We start from the raw sequence: 14,527 nt of genomic DNA on the forward strand, positions 1-14,527 counted from the left end.
TTGCAGGTCATATGAAGCTCCCAAGCTGTTTCACATTACCTGGTGTCCCAAAGGAAGCTTTAAATGACATTTTAACAAGTCTCATCACACTTTGCCATAAACCCGAATCTGCACATAGCCAAAAGTCAACGTACTGTGTATCTCAAACTGCCAGGAGATTCATTGGATTAGTTCACAGGCAGGAGGTGAGACTAAATCACTAAAGGTATCCTCAGCACGATGGTTGAGGTCATCCGCAGCCATGTCTCAGCCCTGACTTCAGCACTTGCTCTTTTCTTCCATTTCAGGGACTCAGATTATGAGGCAGTTCCTACTGCCAGAGCACCCCTGCTGCTGATCAGCTGAAGTTTTGGGGTTTCAACTGCTAGCAAGCCCTGTTCAGTTCAAAAGCTGCAGGTTGGCTGTTCTTGACTTAAATATTTACAGATTCGTTAGTAAGGTCAAAACTGACTTGTAAACAAGTCACCAAACTCTTTGGTGCCTGAATTACAATCCTCACCTACTAATTATTTGTGACAAATAATAGGAATAAACATGAGCTGTCCAGTTTTAAGTATGAAAACACCAACCCACTGGACAGTAAAAGGGGAGGACGGTGTCATATGCACGGTGAATAGTACTGAAACAAAGCCCCAAGTATCTGAGCCACAGTACTGCTGGAAAAACGTTTGAGAGAGGATCCTCTCTGGAGCACAATATGACTTGGATTGCGCATCCTCAGCAGATTTCTCAGCTGAAAGGTAAATAGTAAACAATAAATTCTCACTGGCCTTGCCTTCTGCACCTGCAGCAGTTTCACACATTGAAGCATGCAAATGCAGGAGGGATTGGCATACACTGGTTTGTCAAATTTTGCCCCTTTCCCTCAGTTCTGGCTGTGTAAACAGACTTTTTTCCCTTTGTCGAATGCAGTGCTGGAGCTTTCAGTTCTAACAGACCTACATGGTTACATGAAAAAAAAACAGCTTTTAGTCAGCTTCATGTCAAACTGCTCATTTTGCAAGTCAGGCCTGCTAGGAATTTGTCTCTGTTTAAAGGGAATTTCTCAAACTGTGGTTCGTGAGCAGATTCCTGGATGGCTGAATAAGGTAGATATATTCCAATGCCATGTAATTTTACCACAGCTCTGTTTACAGGCTGAATCATGACTATTTTGAATAGTAACCTTTTTAGAAGGGAGTTTAAAAATATACTTTTATGGTTCCTCTAATAAAAGGTTTCTAAAAGAAGCTGTAGTACCTTTAGCAGCCAAAGGCAATCAAGCTGTTTTTTATTTAAAAAAAACAAACCCCAAACCACTAAAATAGAATATAGCATCAGTTAAATGTTCCTCCTCTTTGATGACTAAAACCATTGTGAATTATTGACCAGCTCTTTCCTTGATTGTGTGCTGGTTTTTTTTCTGTCGTGGTTTAACCCCAGCCAGCAACTAAGCCCCATGCAGCCGCTTGCTCACCACCCCCCTGGTGCGATGGGGAGAGAATCAGAAGAGTAAAAGAGAACTCATGGTTTGAGATAAAGACAGTTTAATCGGGAAAAGGAAAGCTGCTTACAGGCACAGCAAAACAAGGAATTCCATCACCACCTCCCAACAGAGGGAAGTGTTCAGCCATCTCCAGGACAGCTGGGCTCCATCACTCACAATGGTTATTTGGAAAGACAAACACCGTCACTCTGAACATCCACCCCTTCCTCCTTCTGCCCTCAGCTTTATATGCTGAGCATGATGACATATGATATGGGGTTTCCCTTTGATAAGGTGGGTTCAGCTGCCTTGGATGTGTGCTTTCCCAACTCTTTGGGCAGCCCGCTCGCTGCGGGGTGGTGTGAGGAGCAGAAAAGGCTTTGACTCTATGTAAGCACTGCTCAGCAATAGCTAAAACATCCCTGTGTTATCAACAGTGTTTCCAGCACAAGTCCAAAACATAGCCTCATACCAGCTAACATGAAGAAACTTATCTGTACCCCAGCCAACACCATCACAGTTTCAAATGAAGCATGTTGCTCTAATACTAACTCTGGATAAAAAATGTTTTTTCAGTTAGTCTGTGATTGCATCAAGGATGAAACAATACAGAGAGCTGAGCATGTTCTCCACCAAAGGTTGGATTGTTTATTTTCTGGGTGCAAATGTAGTTTACATATGTAAACTAGAAAGAGGGAGAGGTTGTGGTGGGTTTTTTTCCTATTATTTTCAGGTTACTGTAGGAAATTTTGTTATAAAAGTCAAAAGCAGCCTATCAGTTATAAAAGGTTAATGTGACCCTATGTAGCTTTCTTCCTTGGTAAGAAGAGATTATTGGTTTTACTTAAAAAGATTATGTTCATATCCCAGGAAAAAGATGAAACAAGAATGTAATAAATACATTCCAAACATTTTTTTTCCTAAAGTAAGAGTAGAAATCTCCTGAACACTTTATAAACAGTTAGTAGGTTTTAATAGGGAGAGAAAGATACTGATTTTCTTACATATGTGAGGCTTTAATTTTTCTTGTTATTTTACTTCCCTATCACTCTGGAAGTGTCTTCTTCCTTGCTTTTGCTGAAACATCTGTTATATTGTTTTTATCACATGTAGAAGGTTGTGATGATTAGATCAGTATAAAAAGTATTTTTTTCTCCAGATTGTTTGTTTACTGAAGCTATAAATGGGTTTCATAGAACTGCCAATAGGTTATTAAAATGAGAGATTTAAGACCTCTCAGTTGTTCATTTTCCTTCTACCATGTCTTTAATCATGTCTGTATTTCTCTGCCTTTCTACTCATGAAATATTCTAGGCAAGACAAAACATCACTTTCAAACTCAAAATTTTTCCCCTAGAATGGCACCAAATCCCAAAGTAACAACCCACAAAGTTGTTTGGTTTGTTTTTTTTTTTTTTAAATTCTCGATTTTATTGATGAGCCTTCAAAATTTCCAGTAAACGAAAATACTTTCTGTTTCACTCCTTTGCCCGTGGATTTAGAGCAGAGCCATATAACTAGGTCATTCGTGTCACACTCTCCTCCTTGGCATCTGCCTTAACAGTGAAACATGGGCATCTCTTGCTATTTATTTGTAATCAAACACACATGGGCGGATGTAATAAGCTTCTTATCAGTTTGGAGGTTTGATAATAACAAATAATTGTCAGTGTGATCATACTTGTGGTGATCGGAGCAGGTAAATAATCAGCTAAATGAGGTTTAGAAGTAGGTTATTAGAGTGTATTGCCTCTTTTTGTGTTACAGAGCTACCTTCCCTTGGAATATGCTGCCATTTTTAACTAAGAATGACAGCAGGTCCCAAGAATTGGGACTAAGCATGAATGAAGCTTTCTTAAATATGCAGTCTGGTAATGTATGCATCACCATCTACTCTGTATTCTAAAAGTAACATGTAGATTTGAGACTTCTAAAGAAAATTAATTGAATTTCTCATCACACCTACTAAAACCAGCCCACTCTATGGCCTTCCAAGGAGGAAAACTGCATGTGAAGGCATTATGTACCTCCGTTAAACTTCTGATTATAGACAGTGTTTGGATACCTCTTTTCTGAGAATGTTCAAAGCTTTTATGTAGAAGGCAAGAGGAAGGGAAAATCTACACAGCAGGGCAGCTATGATATCAAGAGTCACTCTCATAAATTAGTCACTGAGCTTATTTATCTTTTAACTGTTTTTTCCAGGTCCTCCCACTATTCTATGGGCAGTCGAGCTTTTTCCCATGACAGTGTTTTTATACCTGATGGGAGAACAGAGAACGAACAGGCCATCCAAGCAATGTCACAGGAGAACGTTTTAGGAAAAGTCAAAACTCTTCAGGTAAGAAATTGTAAATGGGAGAAATGTTTAAACTGTGATGGAAAATGGTCTCCAGAGTGTGTTAAATGTGGATAAAGGTGGGTTGCTTTTACAATAGCCATGGGCCAGGTTCTCAGCCATTTAAGTTGTCTGGCCAAAACCCATGGAAATAATTTGGATAAACTGTAGCAGATCTAGGTTTTGGTCTTGAAAGATACATTAGGGATGTCGCAAGCAAATCTGCAGCAATGGCTGCATCTTGTGGAACTCATTTGTATTGAACTCATGGTTTTGACATGTCCTGATCTGTATGCCTGAGACCTACAGAGGTACTGAGTGAAAAAATGAGGGTAGCGTTGGTGGCAGCGAATGGCACGCAGAGTAAGACAGCTTTGCACAGCTGTTATAATTATCATGGAATCATAGTTCTCATCTTTTTCTCCCTGTCCTTTCAATGGTGTCATGAAAGATGTGTCTGTGTATCTCTCCAAAGCAAACACATACATACATAAACACCACAATCAGGTATTTGCTTCTAAAGAGCTTTTGTAAGACCTCTTTTCCCTTCTTTTCCAGAACTCTGTCCAATTAGTGTTCTAATTTTTGCTTTACTTCTCGTACATTTGTAAGATGCCCATCACTATGTCTTTTGCCTTTCTAGACCTTGAAAGAGCTGTCCTTCAGAAGCATGTTTCAGTTTATTGCTCAGGATGCTGGCATGTCCAGTTAAAATGCTGATAAATTTTTAATGCTGTGCAAGTGCTGTTACCCTGTAGCCAGCCAGTAAAATACCACTGATTTCTTTTACCTCCAAAATCTACTGATGCTCCATCTTTTCTGATGAGAGATCATGCACAGTAGACAGATTCAACCTTGAGGATTAAATTGTTCTTTCTTCTTGCCCACTGCTGTCAGCAGACAGAGCACCTGAACAGGGTTGTCTGTGCTGACTGTGGATATACTTTAAAGTAGAAATCACACTAGGATGGCTCCAATTTCTCTGTGTTGGTTTTTCAGCTTAAATTTCCCTGGGTCAGGTGGATTTGATGCATACTACTTTCCAGGCTAGAAACCATTGTATTTTAAATGGTTCTGACTCTGAGCAAAGACAAGAGGTAGTTAGACCTGCCTTGCAAAATGCTTCAGTGTCCTTTGGATACAAAGCCAGCTTACTTTCTGCTGAGAAAAGCCCGACTTCTTGTCAACATCCAATAGTTTTTGTGTATCCTGAAGTTATTTTGTGTTGCCTGAAGCCATCTGCCTTGGTAAAAGCAGCCTTTTCCTTGTCCTTTGGATCTGCTGAGATATAACTAGTTTTTAAGATCTGGTGTAGAAAGCCAGCCTGAACCTGTTAAGGGATGGTACCCAGGCACTGGTACTCTTAACACTGAAGTAATTTTCTTTCTTGGGATCTGGTGCTTGAGATCTGGATACAGAACTGTGAATAATACACAAGGAATGTTTAAAATGTAAATGTAGCAGTGTGTAAGAACTAACCTGAAAGAAACTCTGGGAGCATGTTCTTATATCCTTCCCTTTCTCAGGTTAGTGGATTGTTTTTTTTACTTCATCAAAGTGTGTCAGAACCGCTTCCTTGCACTTTGCAGCTGTGACTCTTCTTCCTACTAATGATAGTTGCCAGACATTGTCAGCAAATTAACAGAAGAGTTGCTGTTTCAGACCCAGAAGAACTGTAGTATGTAAAATGGAAACTTGTTTGAGCGTTAGTGTCTTGATACATCTAAGCCATTATCTCCCTTTTTCTGTGACTTAGCCGTGGTGTGGCACTGCTGCTGCCTCTCAAGGCCTGGGGACAGCTTGTTCTCTGCCTCTTGCCTTCACTTCAAGTATCTTGGATCACCTGGCATCCATGAGACTGTGGCAGTGAGCTGCAAGAAACATTAAGTGTTGACTGTGGCATATGGCTTATTGCATTAGCAACTACTGGGCTACATCACCTCTGTTTTGTGTGGCCACGTGGTTTAAAATAAGCAAGCCCTCTGCTGTGTAAATCTGTAAAACATCCACTTCTTACACAGATATTAGTTACGGTAAAAAGTATTGGGAATCCAGACTTGGTCAAATTACAAAAGACCACTTTTTAAATTCCCATTTCCCTGGCTTTGAAGTGATGAATGTCCCCAGTCATTTTCTTCCTGTTAGACCTAATGGCTGTTTAGTTTTGGATGCCATTTCATGTACATTAACATATCTTAGCTTATGATCAAGCTGGTGCATCCCCTACTGTGCATTGCATATCTGTATTCTACCAGGCATTCCGCTTTCTGTTTGATATTGCCCACATCTCAACAAAGCTACAAAATCATTTATTAAACCTCAAAGCTGTTATCTCTTAACTCCATGCTCTGCATTTTATGGAATTGGGAGCGAATTTTCAATGCATGATTACTCAGCTTTTTATTTCTTGCAGTTAATTTCTTTGTTGCAAATACCTTCTAGTGCCACTGCAGCCTAACTGTTTTCTTCATATTTGGCAATTGTTTTAAGTTTATAAACTGAATTTATCTTTTTTTTTTTTTTTTTTTTTTTTCCTTAATCATTATAGCATTTCTGGGTCAGAGCCCCTTTTTCCCATGATACAGTAAGGCCTGTAAATGAGCTTCCATTTTTCTTACTTGCATCTTTGCTTTTGGAAGTCTCAGGAGAAGACTCAGGTAGCAAATACTACAGATACTATAAATAACTTCAGGCCTCTCCAGAAAGTCTTGCTCTTAACAAATGAGCAACTCTAAGTGGTCCATTGCCATTGTATATCAAAATCTCCATTTGCATCTGGATTTACTGCAAGCACATACCTCTAAAGAGCCATTTACAGGTCACTTCTTCAGCATTCTTCCATTTTGGATACTCCCCAAATCTTTCTTGAAGTTTAATACCACAAAACACATGCTGCTTCAGCAGTGGAAAGTGGAATAGTTCCCTCCCTGACCTTATATCCAAAACGTCTGTGGTAATACTTTCTTCTTTTCCTCCTTTTCAGTAATTTTACATGTTAATTTTACTTCTAGTCCACTTTCTAAAGCCTCCAGCTATTCCAGTATAACTTCTAACATTACATTATACTTTCCAGTTTATTGTCTCTCTTTGATAGCAACAGGGAAAAAAAAAAAGCTTATGAGGGGTGTTTTGCTTATTTCGATATGCTACAGATTTTCCTATTTGGATAAAGAAGTGGACTCACTTCTGTAGAAAGAACAATTAGGTAAGCTGTCTTTTCAGCCAAGAGAAGAAATTATAAGAGAGAAAATATGATAGAGATGTCTGAAATCATGAGTGGAATTGAGAAAATGAATAGAGGACAATCATTCAGTCTTTCACAGTGTGAGAAATGTGAGCATCAGTTGAAACTAGTAACACTTTTAAATGAAAACAAACATTTCTTTACGCATAGTTGGACTGCAGAACCCATTGTCATACAGCACTGTTATTCATGAAACATTTATGAAAGCTCAAAGAACGATGAAAGAAAAGTTCCCAACTGACCATTGGCTCCAAAAGTCCTCAGAGGCCACAAGTCACTGGAGTGTTTACAAGGGAAATCTCAATACGGACTTGCCTTCTTGTGTATTCCCAGGGCATTTGATTTTTGGGTCACTCTGAGGGACTGTACAAGCAGAAGTGGAATTTCAACAGTATGGTTCTTAGGACAAGTATTACTGATATGTCATGATTTCACAATTTTACATGACTAGAAAACATAATTTCATTTATTTTTTATATCTAGGCATTGCAAACATATAAAAAACCCACATATCTGAGTTGAAAGCAAAATACAACCAGCAATCCTTGTAAGACTTGTTTCAATGGAATCAGCTGAAATAGTACACTCTGTTTTAACGATTTTTAACTGAACGGAGCCAACAGCTCAGTGGATCCGGTTTTGGATTCACTCCAGGCAGAGTCATAAGAATGATGTGGTTTCAGGGGGCCGAATCCCACATGCATGCAAGCAGGCATGTACACAGAAAAGGAGCCAAATTGGAGTGAAACAGGAGATGTACAGCCTGATCTGGGCTCTCTGCCGGTAAATACGGAAAGTTTGTTCTGCGGCATTTCCTATGCAAACACAAAGAGTGCTTTGAAAGTCTAAGCTTTTTAATTTGCTGCGGGTGCCAACCAATGCAGAGTGATTTAACCTAGGAGTTTGAGTTCTGAAATTATTAATGGTAAGCTTGTATCACATTTTAGCAAATTATTTTACGTGAAATAAAAGTGGGCCCATGTCATGATGCAGTTACTGAGGGAGATTATGAAAATTGGATGAGTGCAAACTTTGGGTTTTTTTTCCTCAATTCCCAGTATTCCTTTGCCTTTACTAGGTGTGCAGTCCTGCCCCTCACTTCACACTGAATGGCATCTCACTGATAGCCACACAAATTGGGTGTATATAAAGAAATTCTTTCCTGAATCTCATAGAAAAAAAGCTGGGGGTGAGGTAAACCTGGTCTGGAGCACAGCTTGATGATCCCGTTCTGGAGCTCCCCTGTGTGCGCTTCCTCCAGCTGCTGTTTCATGGTATAATTGTCATATGTGGTAGCCATGCGTAGCAAATAATCCTCCTTAGGCAGCCGTCATCCGCGTGCTGTCTGCACAGGGAATTCTCAGGTACACAGGATTTATAGTTTTGTGTTCAGAAATCTGTGATTGTCTGAAACTTTTGAGACACTTAAAACAGATGCTCCTTTTCAGGGAATATGGCCTCTTCTCAGTGGTCTTGCAGCTTAAATTCATGTATCTCTCCATCTCTTGGGTTAGAATGTCTGTGTGTGCTCTTCCAAGTAAAAGCTGGGGGTGTTTTTTCTTTTTTGGGGTTTTCCTTTTTTAGGGTTTTTATGATTGAGCAGGTAGAGAATGCTTCTGTATAAATTTTTCTGAGAGAGGATAATTGCACTGTAGTTCTTTCAAAAGACCAAGGAGCAGGTTTAACATTGCTCTTTGAAAGCAATGAGAACAAATTTTCTCTGCTATTTCAGATTCTAATATCTGTTATTTGGCATCAGCTTTAGGGACTAGAAAGTACTGAAAGAAACTGGTCAGTAGAGAACTATCAGTGGAGCTTTTTTGTAAGCTACATTTCTTCAAAAAAGGCCAAAAATAAATCATACAGAGAAGAGCCTTCTGTCCTGGAAGGAACGCGAGGGCTACTGGAGCTTCGTCTTCAGTCTTCAAGCTAATTTATTCAGGTTTGAGCAAACAAATTTTTTAAACTTTGAAGTAATTTAAAAATGAAGCAAAAGCACACAAGCAGCTGTGTACAGTCCGTAAATATTGAGGATGGTCTCTTTCCTGGAAATAGCAGCAAAATGACATTTTAAACTTTTATGTACACAAATTTGCAATTTCACAGCAAAGTCCTCTTGATGACAATTAAGCATCCTTGATGACAATTAAAATGGCCATTCTTTTTCAAGCACAGACCATTCTCCACAATAGCTCCATCACCACACAGCTCCCACCACGCATTGCACATGAACTAGATCAAGAACTTGATCAAAAGATCAAGAGAATAACACATTATCTCTTCTTCCGAAACACGTTGCAAACAATATGTACATGTGTGCATGTTCTCACCTTGGAACAGGTGCATGAATCCTCAGTTACTTGGGTAGTGGCTCAAGAAATGCAGACAGTTCCAGGTTTTTTGTCTAGGAGAACTAGGAATATGATTTGAAGAAGAAGAAAGGAGCAGCCTCAACTTAGAAAACATGTTATCAAATGAAGCTTTTCTGAAATAATTTGCTACTATTGTCAGAGGGCCTGCGGTAATAAAGCAGGGTTGCAGCCATCACACTATCTAATACAGATCTATTGCCCTCTCCAGGTCCCATTTACACAGTGGAAACATAAGATTTCAAGTCAGAGAGGTGCACTGCTAACATGAATGCCTAGGAAGACTTGGTGAAACCCTTGCCTTTAGACTATGAGTGCACTGCCAGTAATCTAAGCAGGAATAAATCTTTACCATTCATAACTGCCCATTATGCCAGAATTAGGTACTATATGAATTTCATTACTTTCTGCTAAAATCCAAATGGGCACAAGTAATGTGCAACTTAATGAGAGGACTGAGAAAAACTACTCTAATTTAATAACCTGATCTAAGGAGTCTTTACATGTACTTTTTTGTCTTAATAGTTCTCAATACAGAAATCTGTCTCAACACAGAAATCTGGTAATGTTTTGGGGGAATATGGATAAACTTTATGTAAAAGTCTAGTCCACTGGGCGATGCTGGCAAGTGAGACTGATGTGACCTGAACTTTTTTAGAAGTCCATCTGTTGCTACTAAAACATATCTTCCCTTGCCAACAGCTCACCTAAGCCATGCTACTGATTCAGTGCTACAGGAAAAAATATAATTGTTCTACATGCTTTCTGCTCCAATGTTCTGCAGTTCTCAGTGGCAAACTCATGGCAGGGGTCCATGTGTGTACCTGACATTTCCACTGAATAGAAGCTGCACAGTTGAATGGAGTATCGCTGAGCTGTAGGTGTTCATAGTAATGCAAGACAGAAATGGGAGATCTCATTTGGAGAATTTTCTGTGTTTGAAAGAGAGTAAATCAGGAAAATAACTCCACAGTGCCTGCCTTCCTAACTGAGAATGATTCCCTGAAGTATTTCAGGAAGATAATCTATCAGTAAATGTTCCTCACTCCATTTGCTTCTTCTAGAGAATTTCTTCTAATTCTTTTGCCAAAAGTTCACTTTCAAAGACTGTGGTATGTCTCTGCAGTAGCCAGGGCTGTAATTTTTCTCATTTACCCCATCAGAGGACAGATATTATATGCTACTTATTTTACTCATCTTAGGCTTGATATAATTTGAGAGTACTTTCTTGTGACGCTTAAGAGAAGATTACTTCAAAGAGGAAAATAAATGGTGGAAAAGCTCTTCAATCCATTCATCTACTGCATGTCGCCACCATGAACTTCTTTGTGCAAAAGCAGTGGTGTGGCAGTGCACGTGAGCATGAGCAGACATGAATTTCTGGGTTGTTCCTATGAGATCAGGCATCTAAAAGAAGCTGGGTTTCCCCTCCTTTGAGAATTTGCCTCCTCTAAGGCAGGGTTAAACCAAACCCTTAACATTTAAAACTAAACATTACAATAAGGATATCTTTAGGAACTACAGTTGCATGAGATGCAGGATTTGGGGGGTGGAGAAAAGTGGCTTTTAGGGGCAGTTATAGTTTCTCAGTGTACACTTGGCTCATAATCTTATTTCTCTGTAATGGTAAGCTTTCATAACTAGCTTTTGTAAACAAAGTCTTAACCTAGGACATAGATTTAAAAGAAGAGAAGGTAAGTTTCAAAATTGACAGGAAGTTTGCCAAAGTTGGCAACACTGACAAGAACTCAAGTTGATCATCCAAAATTGGAAATTATGCAGTAAATTCTTGACCTTGTTCACTTTGCAGGGAGGAAGAACTCGGGGTGCCCATCATGTTGCAGCAATATAAACCTTGATTTCTTTGTCCAGTGTCTGAAAGCTTTCAGGTGGAGGAGGAGTGTGTGCTAGACTTAGCTTGTTTTGTTCATAATAGAGATACCTTTTTATGTTGGTTCTTCTTTTTTTGTTTTTCAGCAACAGTTGGCCAAGAATATAAAATTTGGGCAGCCTCCACAAATGACAATTTCTGTGAGGACAATGGGGGAAGCAAATGCTAGTATGGAAGAGGATGTGTTGGTCGGTAGCCCCATGGAGCTTGAGACTCAGCAGAACACAGTGATCTCAGACAGTGGTAAAAAAGTAAGCACTTTCAATTGAGGTGTTCATGGAACTATAGCAGCACTAAAACAGTAAAGATCATTGGGGCGTAGCAGATGTCTCCAGCAAAGCGTAGCTGAACTCAGCAGGCTGTTTTATGTGGGTAGAGTCTTTCAGCTTGTGCTTCTTGGAGTGGTGAGGTGTGTGTGCTCTTGGCATCCTGAGCCGGGTCCGACAATTACTGGTTTGAATGTCTGCTCTGAACTGTCAACAATGCACTGTATCACATCTCTCGCAGTGTAGCTATAAGGCGGGAAAATTTTGAGACAGAAAATGTCCTGAAATATGGACTTCCCAGCATGGAAAGTTGTGTACAGCATCAAACAGCAAAAAGGGAAATCATTCCAAAATGGGAGGGGTCTGGAGCTTAAACCTGTAAGATCCTGGGCCTTAGGATAAATATCCATATTTCTCATGGAGAGGAACCAAAGACAAAGAAAGGGGAGAAACATTTTGAGAGTGCTCCCTAAACCTCAGTGTCCAGTGTAATTCAAATACCTATTTGAATTATCATGAAGGTTTTGATACCAGGAATTATGGACATTCAGATGTCCAGAAAGGTCTTGTTCAGACAGCAAAGATACATTATAAGTGACGGAAGCTCTCTGGAAATCCTCCAAGCAAAACTGGTTCTGTGTGTCACTGTAATGGCTGATAGGAGCTCAGGGCACAGAGGGACATCCTTACCTGCCTGGAGGAGGCTGACTTTGCGCCTGGGAACCTCTGGGAAAAGCACGCAGCAATTCACAATGTACATGCAGCCCTTGAGATCCTGGAGGGGTACTGGGACATGAGCCTCCACTCCAGTTCACTAATGCTAGTGCTAGCTGTGTGAAAGGCAGAGGCAGTAACTGTCCTCTGCAGCTCATGCTTATACACACAAAAGGGAGACTTATGGCTGAGGTGGCCCAAATTCTTCATCCCTCTTTAAGCGGAAACATAGCTCCCCTGTGACCACTTCCTTCATGGCTGTGGTCAGACATGTCAGGGAGCCAGGCATTTGGGCTGGACCTGCACACTTACACCTTTCAGCAGTCTGAAAGGACAAAAATGAAGCCAAAGTAAAATATACATTTTCTGCTTCACAACTACTCCCTTCTGAAACAGTTAAGGTGTATCAACAGCATCCTGTGCATCTCAGAGAACAGAGTGCAGCGGAGCAGGGCTGCAGACAGGTTTTGGCTATGTACCCTGGTATTAGGCCAGGGTACTGTGTTTGACACCAATACAGATTCTCTGCAGACAGACTTCTTGCTGGGTCCTGCAGGAGACTGATCACTTACTGACCTCCAGCTAGAAGGAGAAACTCATTCAAGCACTAAAAATCCACTGGAGTATCTTTGTGTAATGAGGAAGGAGGCAGTCCTTACCACCTAGTCTTTTAAATATTAGGTTTTAAAAGCAAAATGAATGTTCCTTTGCATAATTCTTTTTCCAAATACTGAAGGAGCAAACATCCCTACTCAGAGGAGGCTGCAGACACAGACAAACCAACACTACGTGCATAGGGTCAGCCAGAGCACTCGGTACTTTCCTTTCTCTTTCCATGCACTACTCATTACCTGCTTTATCAGAGTTTTCTGGTGCACAGAAGCTTCCCTGGTTTCTGCTCCTGTCTCTGCCATTGGCCTTGTAACTCCCTTGTGTGTTTATCTGCGTAGGTCCTGAGAGTATGGGGTAGCTTCTGTTACGAGATGGTGGTCAGGACCACACAGCACTGCTCTGCTTCAAACAGGTTTCCTGTGTTGCTTTGTGACTTAGGATTTTCCCGAGTAACTTGGATCAATGGCAAGAGCTCTGGGTTTCACCTAACCTGTATTTGTAAAGCTGGCTTTTTAGGCTTTATACCAACAATCATGTATAGCTGGTGTAATTGGTTCACACCCTTCATTAAGTTATGAACTAATACCATGATGTAATGATTAAAAACAGTGCTCCTGGGCATGATGAATGCTGCTTCAACCCCTGTGCCTTAAAAATCACCTTCTGTGAGACGGCTTGGAGAGGGAGGGTAGCTAAGGAGTCACAATGAACGACAGGCTTCAATTGATGGAGGGGGGCTGGTTTGCTTTGTAAGAAGAGGAGACATCAAGAACCTGGAGTTGAAACTTGTAGCAGAGGTAATGTCTGATGAGGTCCCTATAGTTTTTCTTTAGGTGCAGGTCAGAAAAAATGAACTTAGTAAGAGCTGATTGAAATCCTACAAAGCTGTGCTCTTTCTTTTCAATTGCAACCTGGTTGTTGTGTTAAGGAAACATGAGTTTAATGCCCTTTGTAGTGTCTTGTAGTAGCAACTGCTTCTGTATAGAAAGCAGTGATTCAAAGAGCAGCAAAGATAAGCTCACAGCATTTAGGAACTGTTGTGTGTCTGTCAATCCCAATACAAGAGACAGGGTAAAAATCCTACTCTAACATGCATGCTTTCATAAGTCCTTTGAAGCATGTTTATAAGATTTTTTTACATTTTAATATCTGTCTGTGGTAATCTTGGTTTTTAGTCTCATGACACTCCGGCTTTTTTGAGAACAATGACTTTGCCTGCAACTGCGTATGAACTGGAAGAAAAGGTAAAAAAAATGTTTACACTTGGTTTGCACTGAGTTACTTCCTAATTTTAGTTATTAAAAGCCTGACAGTCAGTTGTTGCTTTAATACATGTTTCATTCTTTCATTGATCATCCAAGGTTTTGTGAAGGTTACACACTCTGGGGGCTCATAATAAACAATAACTAAGATTGAGAAATGTGTAAGAGTTGATTGCAGGAAACAGCAGTCTCTGCCAGTCTTGCAGCATTCCTGTATTTGATGTATTAATCATAGAGCCATAATTTCCATAAGTACTTCTACTATTTTGTTATGCCTACATGTAATTCAATAAGCATATGCTAAATATTCCATCAGCTTTTAAGTAATTGGCTTCCCAATTAGCATATGTTTAACCTCAGAAGATT

At 40.1% G+C, this 14,527-nt stretch overlaps 1 protein-coding gene across 5 annotated transcripts in view; it reads left to right on the top strand.

The window, feature by feature from the left end:
- The window catches only part of CRACD (capping protein inhibiting regulator of actin dynamics), a 127,132-nt gene that overhangs the window by 100,781 nt on the left and 11,824 nt on the right, over positions 1-14,527 (top strand). For 3 of the 5 annotated variants that reach the window (XM_061472917.1, XM_061472907.1, XM_061472923.1), the window contains exons 3-5: positions 3,659-3,806; positions 11,394-11,558; positions 14,075-14,143. In XM_061472917.1, coding sequence (XP_061328901.1) covers positions 3,687-3,806; positions 11,394-11,558; positions 14,075-14,143 — 354 coding nt within the window. In that variant the 5' untranslated portion in view covers positions 3,659-3,686. The remainder of the gene's footprint in view (positions 1-3,658; positions 3,807-11,393; positions 11,559-14,074; positions 14,144-14,527) is intronic. The other 2 variants (XM_061472889.1, XM_061472899.1) reach the window with 1 other exon arrangement.

The sequence above is a fragment of the Pezoporus flaviventris genome, unplaced genomic scaffold, assembly GCF_033815535.1.
Source record: "Pezoporus flaviventris isolate CSIRO_AGI_PZ_B2104156 unplaced genomic scaffold, CSIRO_AGI_Pfla_v1 ptg000002l, whole genome shotgun sequence".
NCBI classification, from domain to species: domain Eukaryota; kingdom Metazoa; phylum Chordata; class Aves; order Psittaciformes; family Psittacidae; genus Pezoporus; species Pezoporus flaviventris.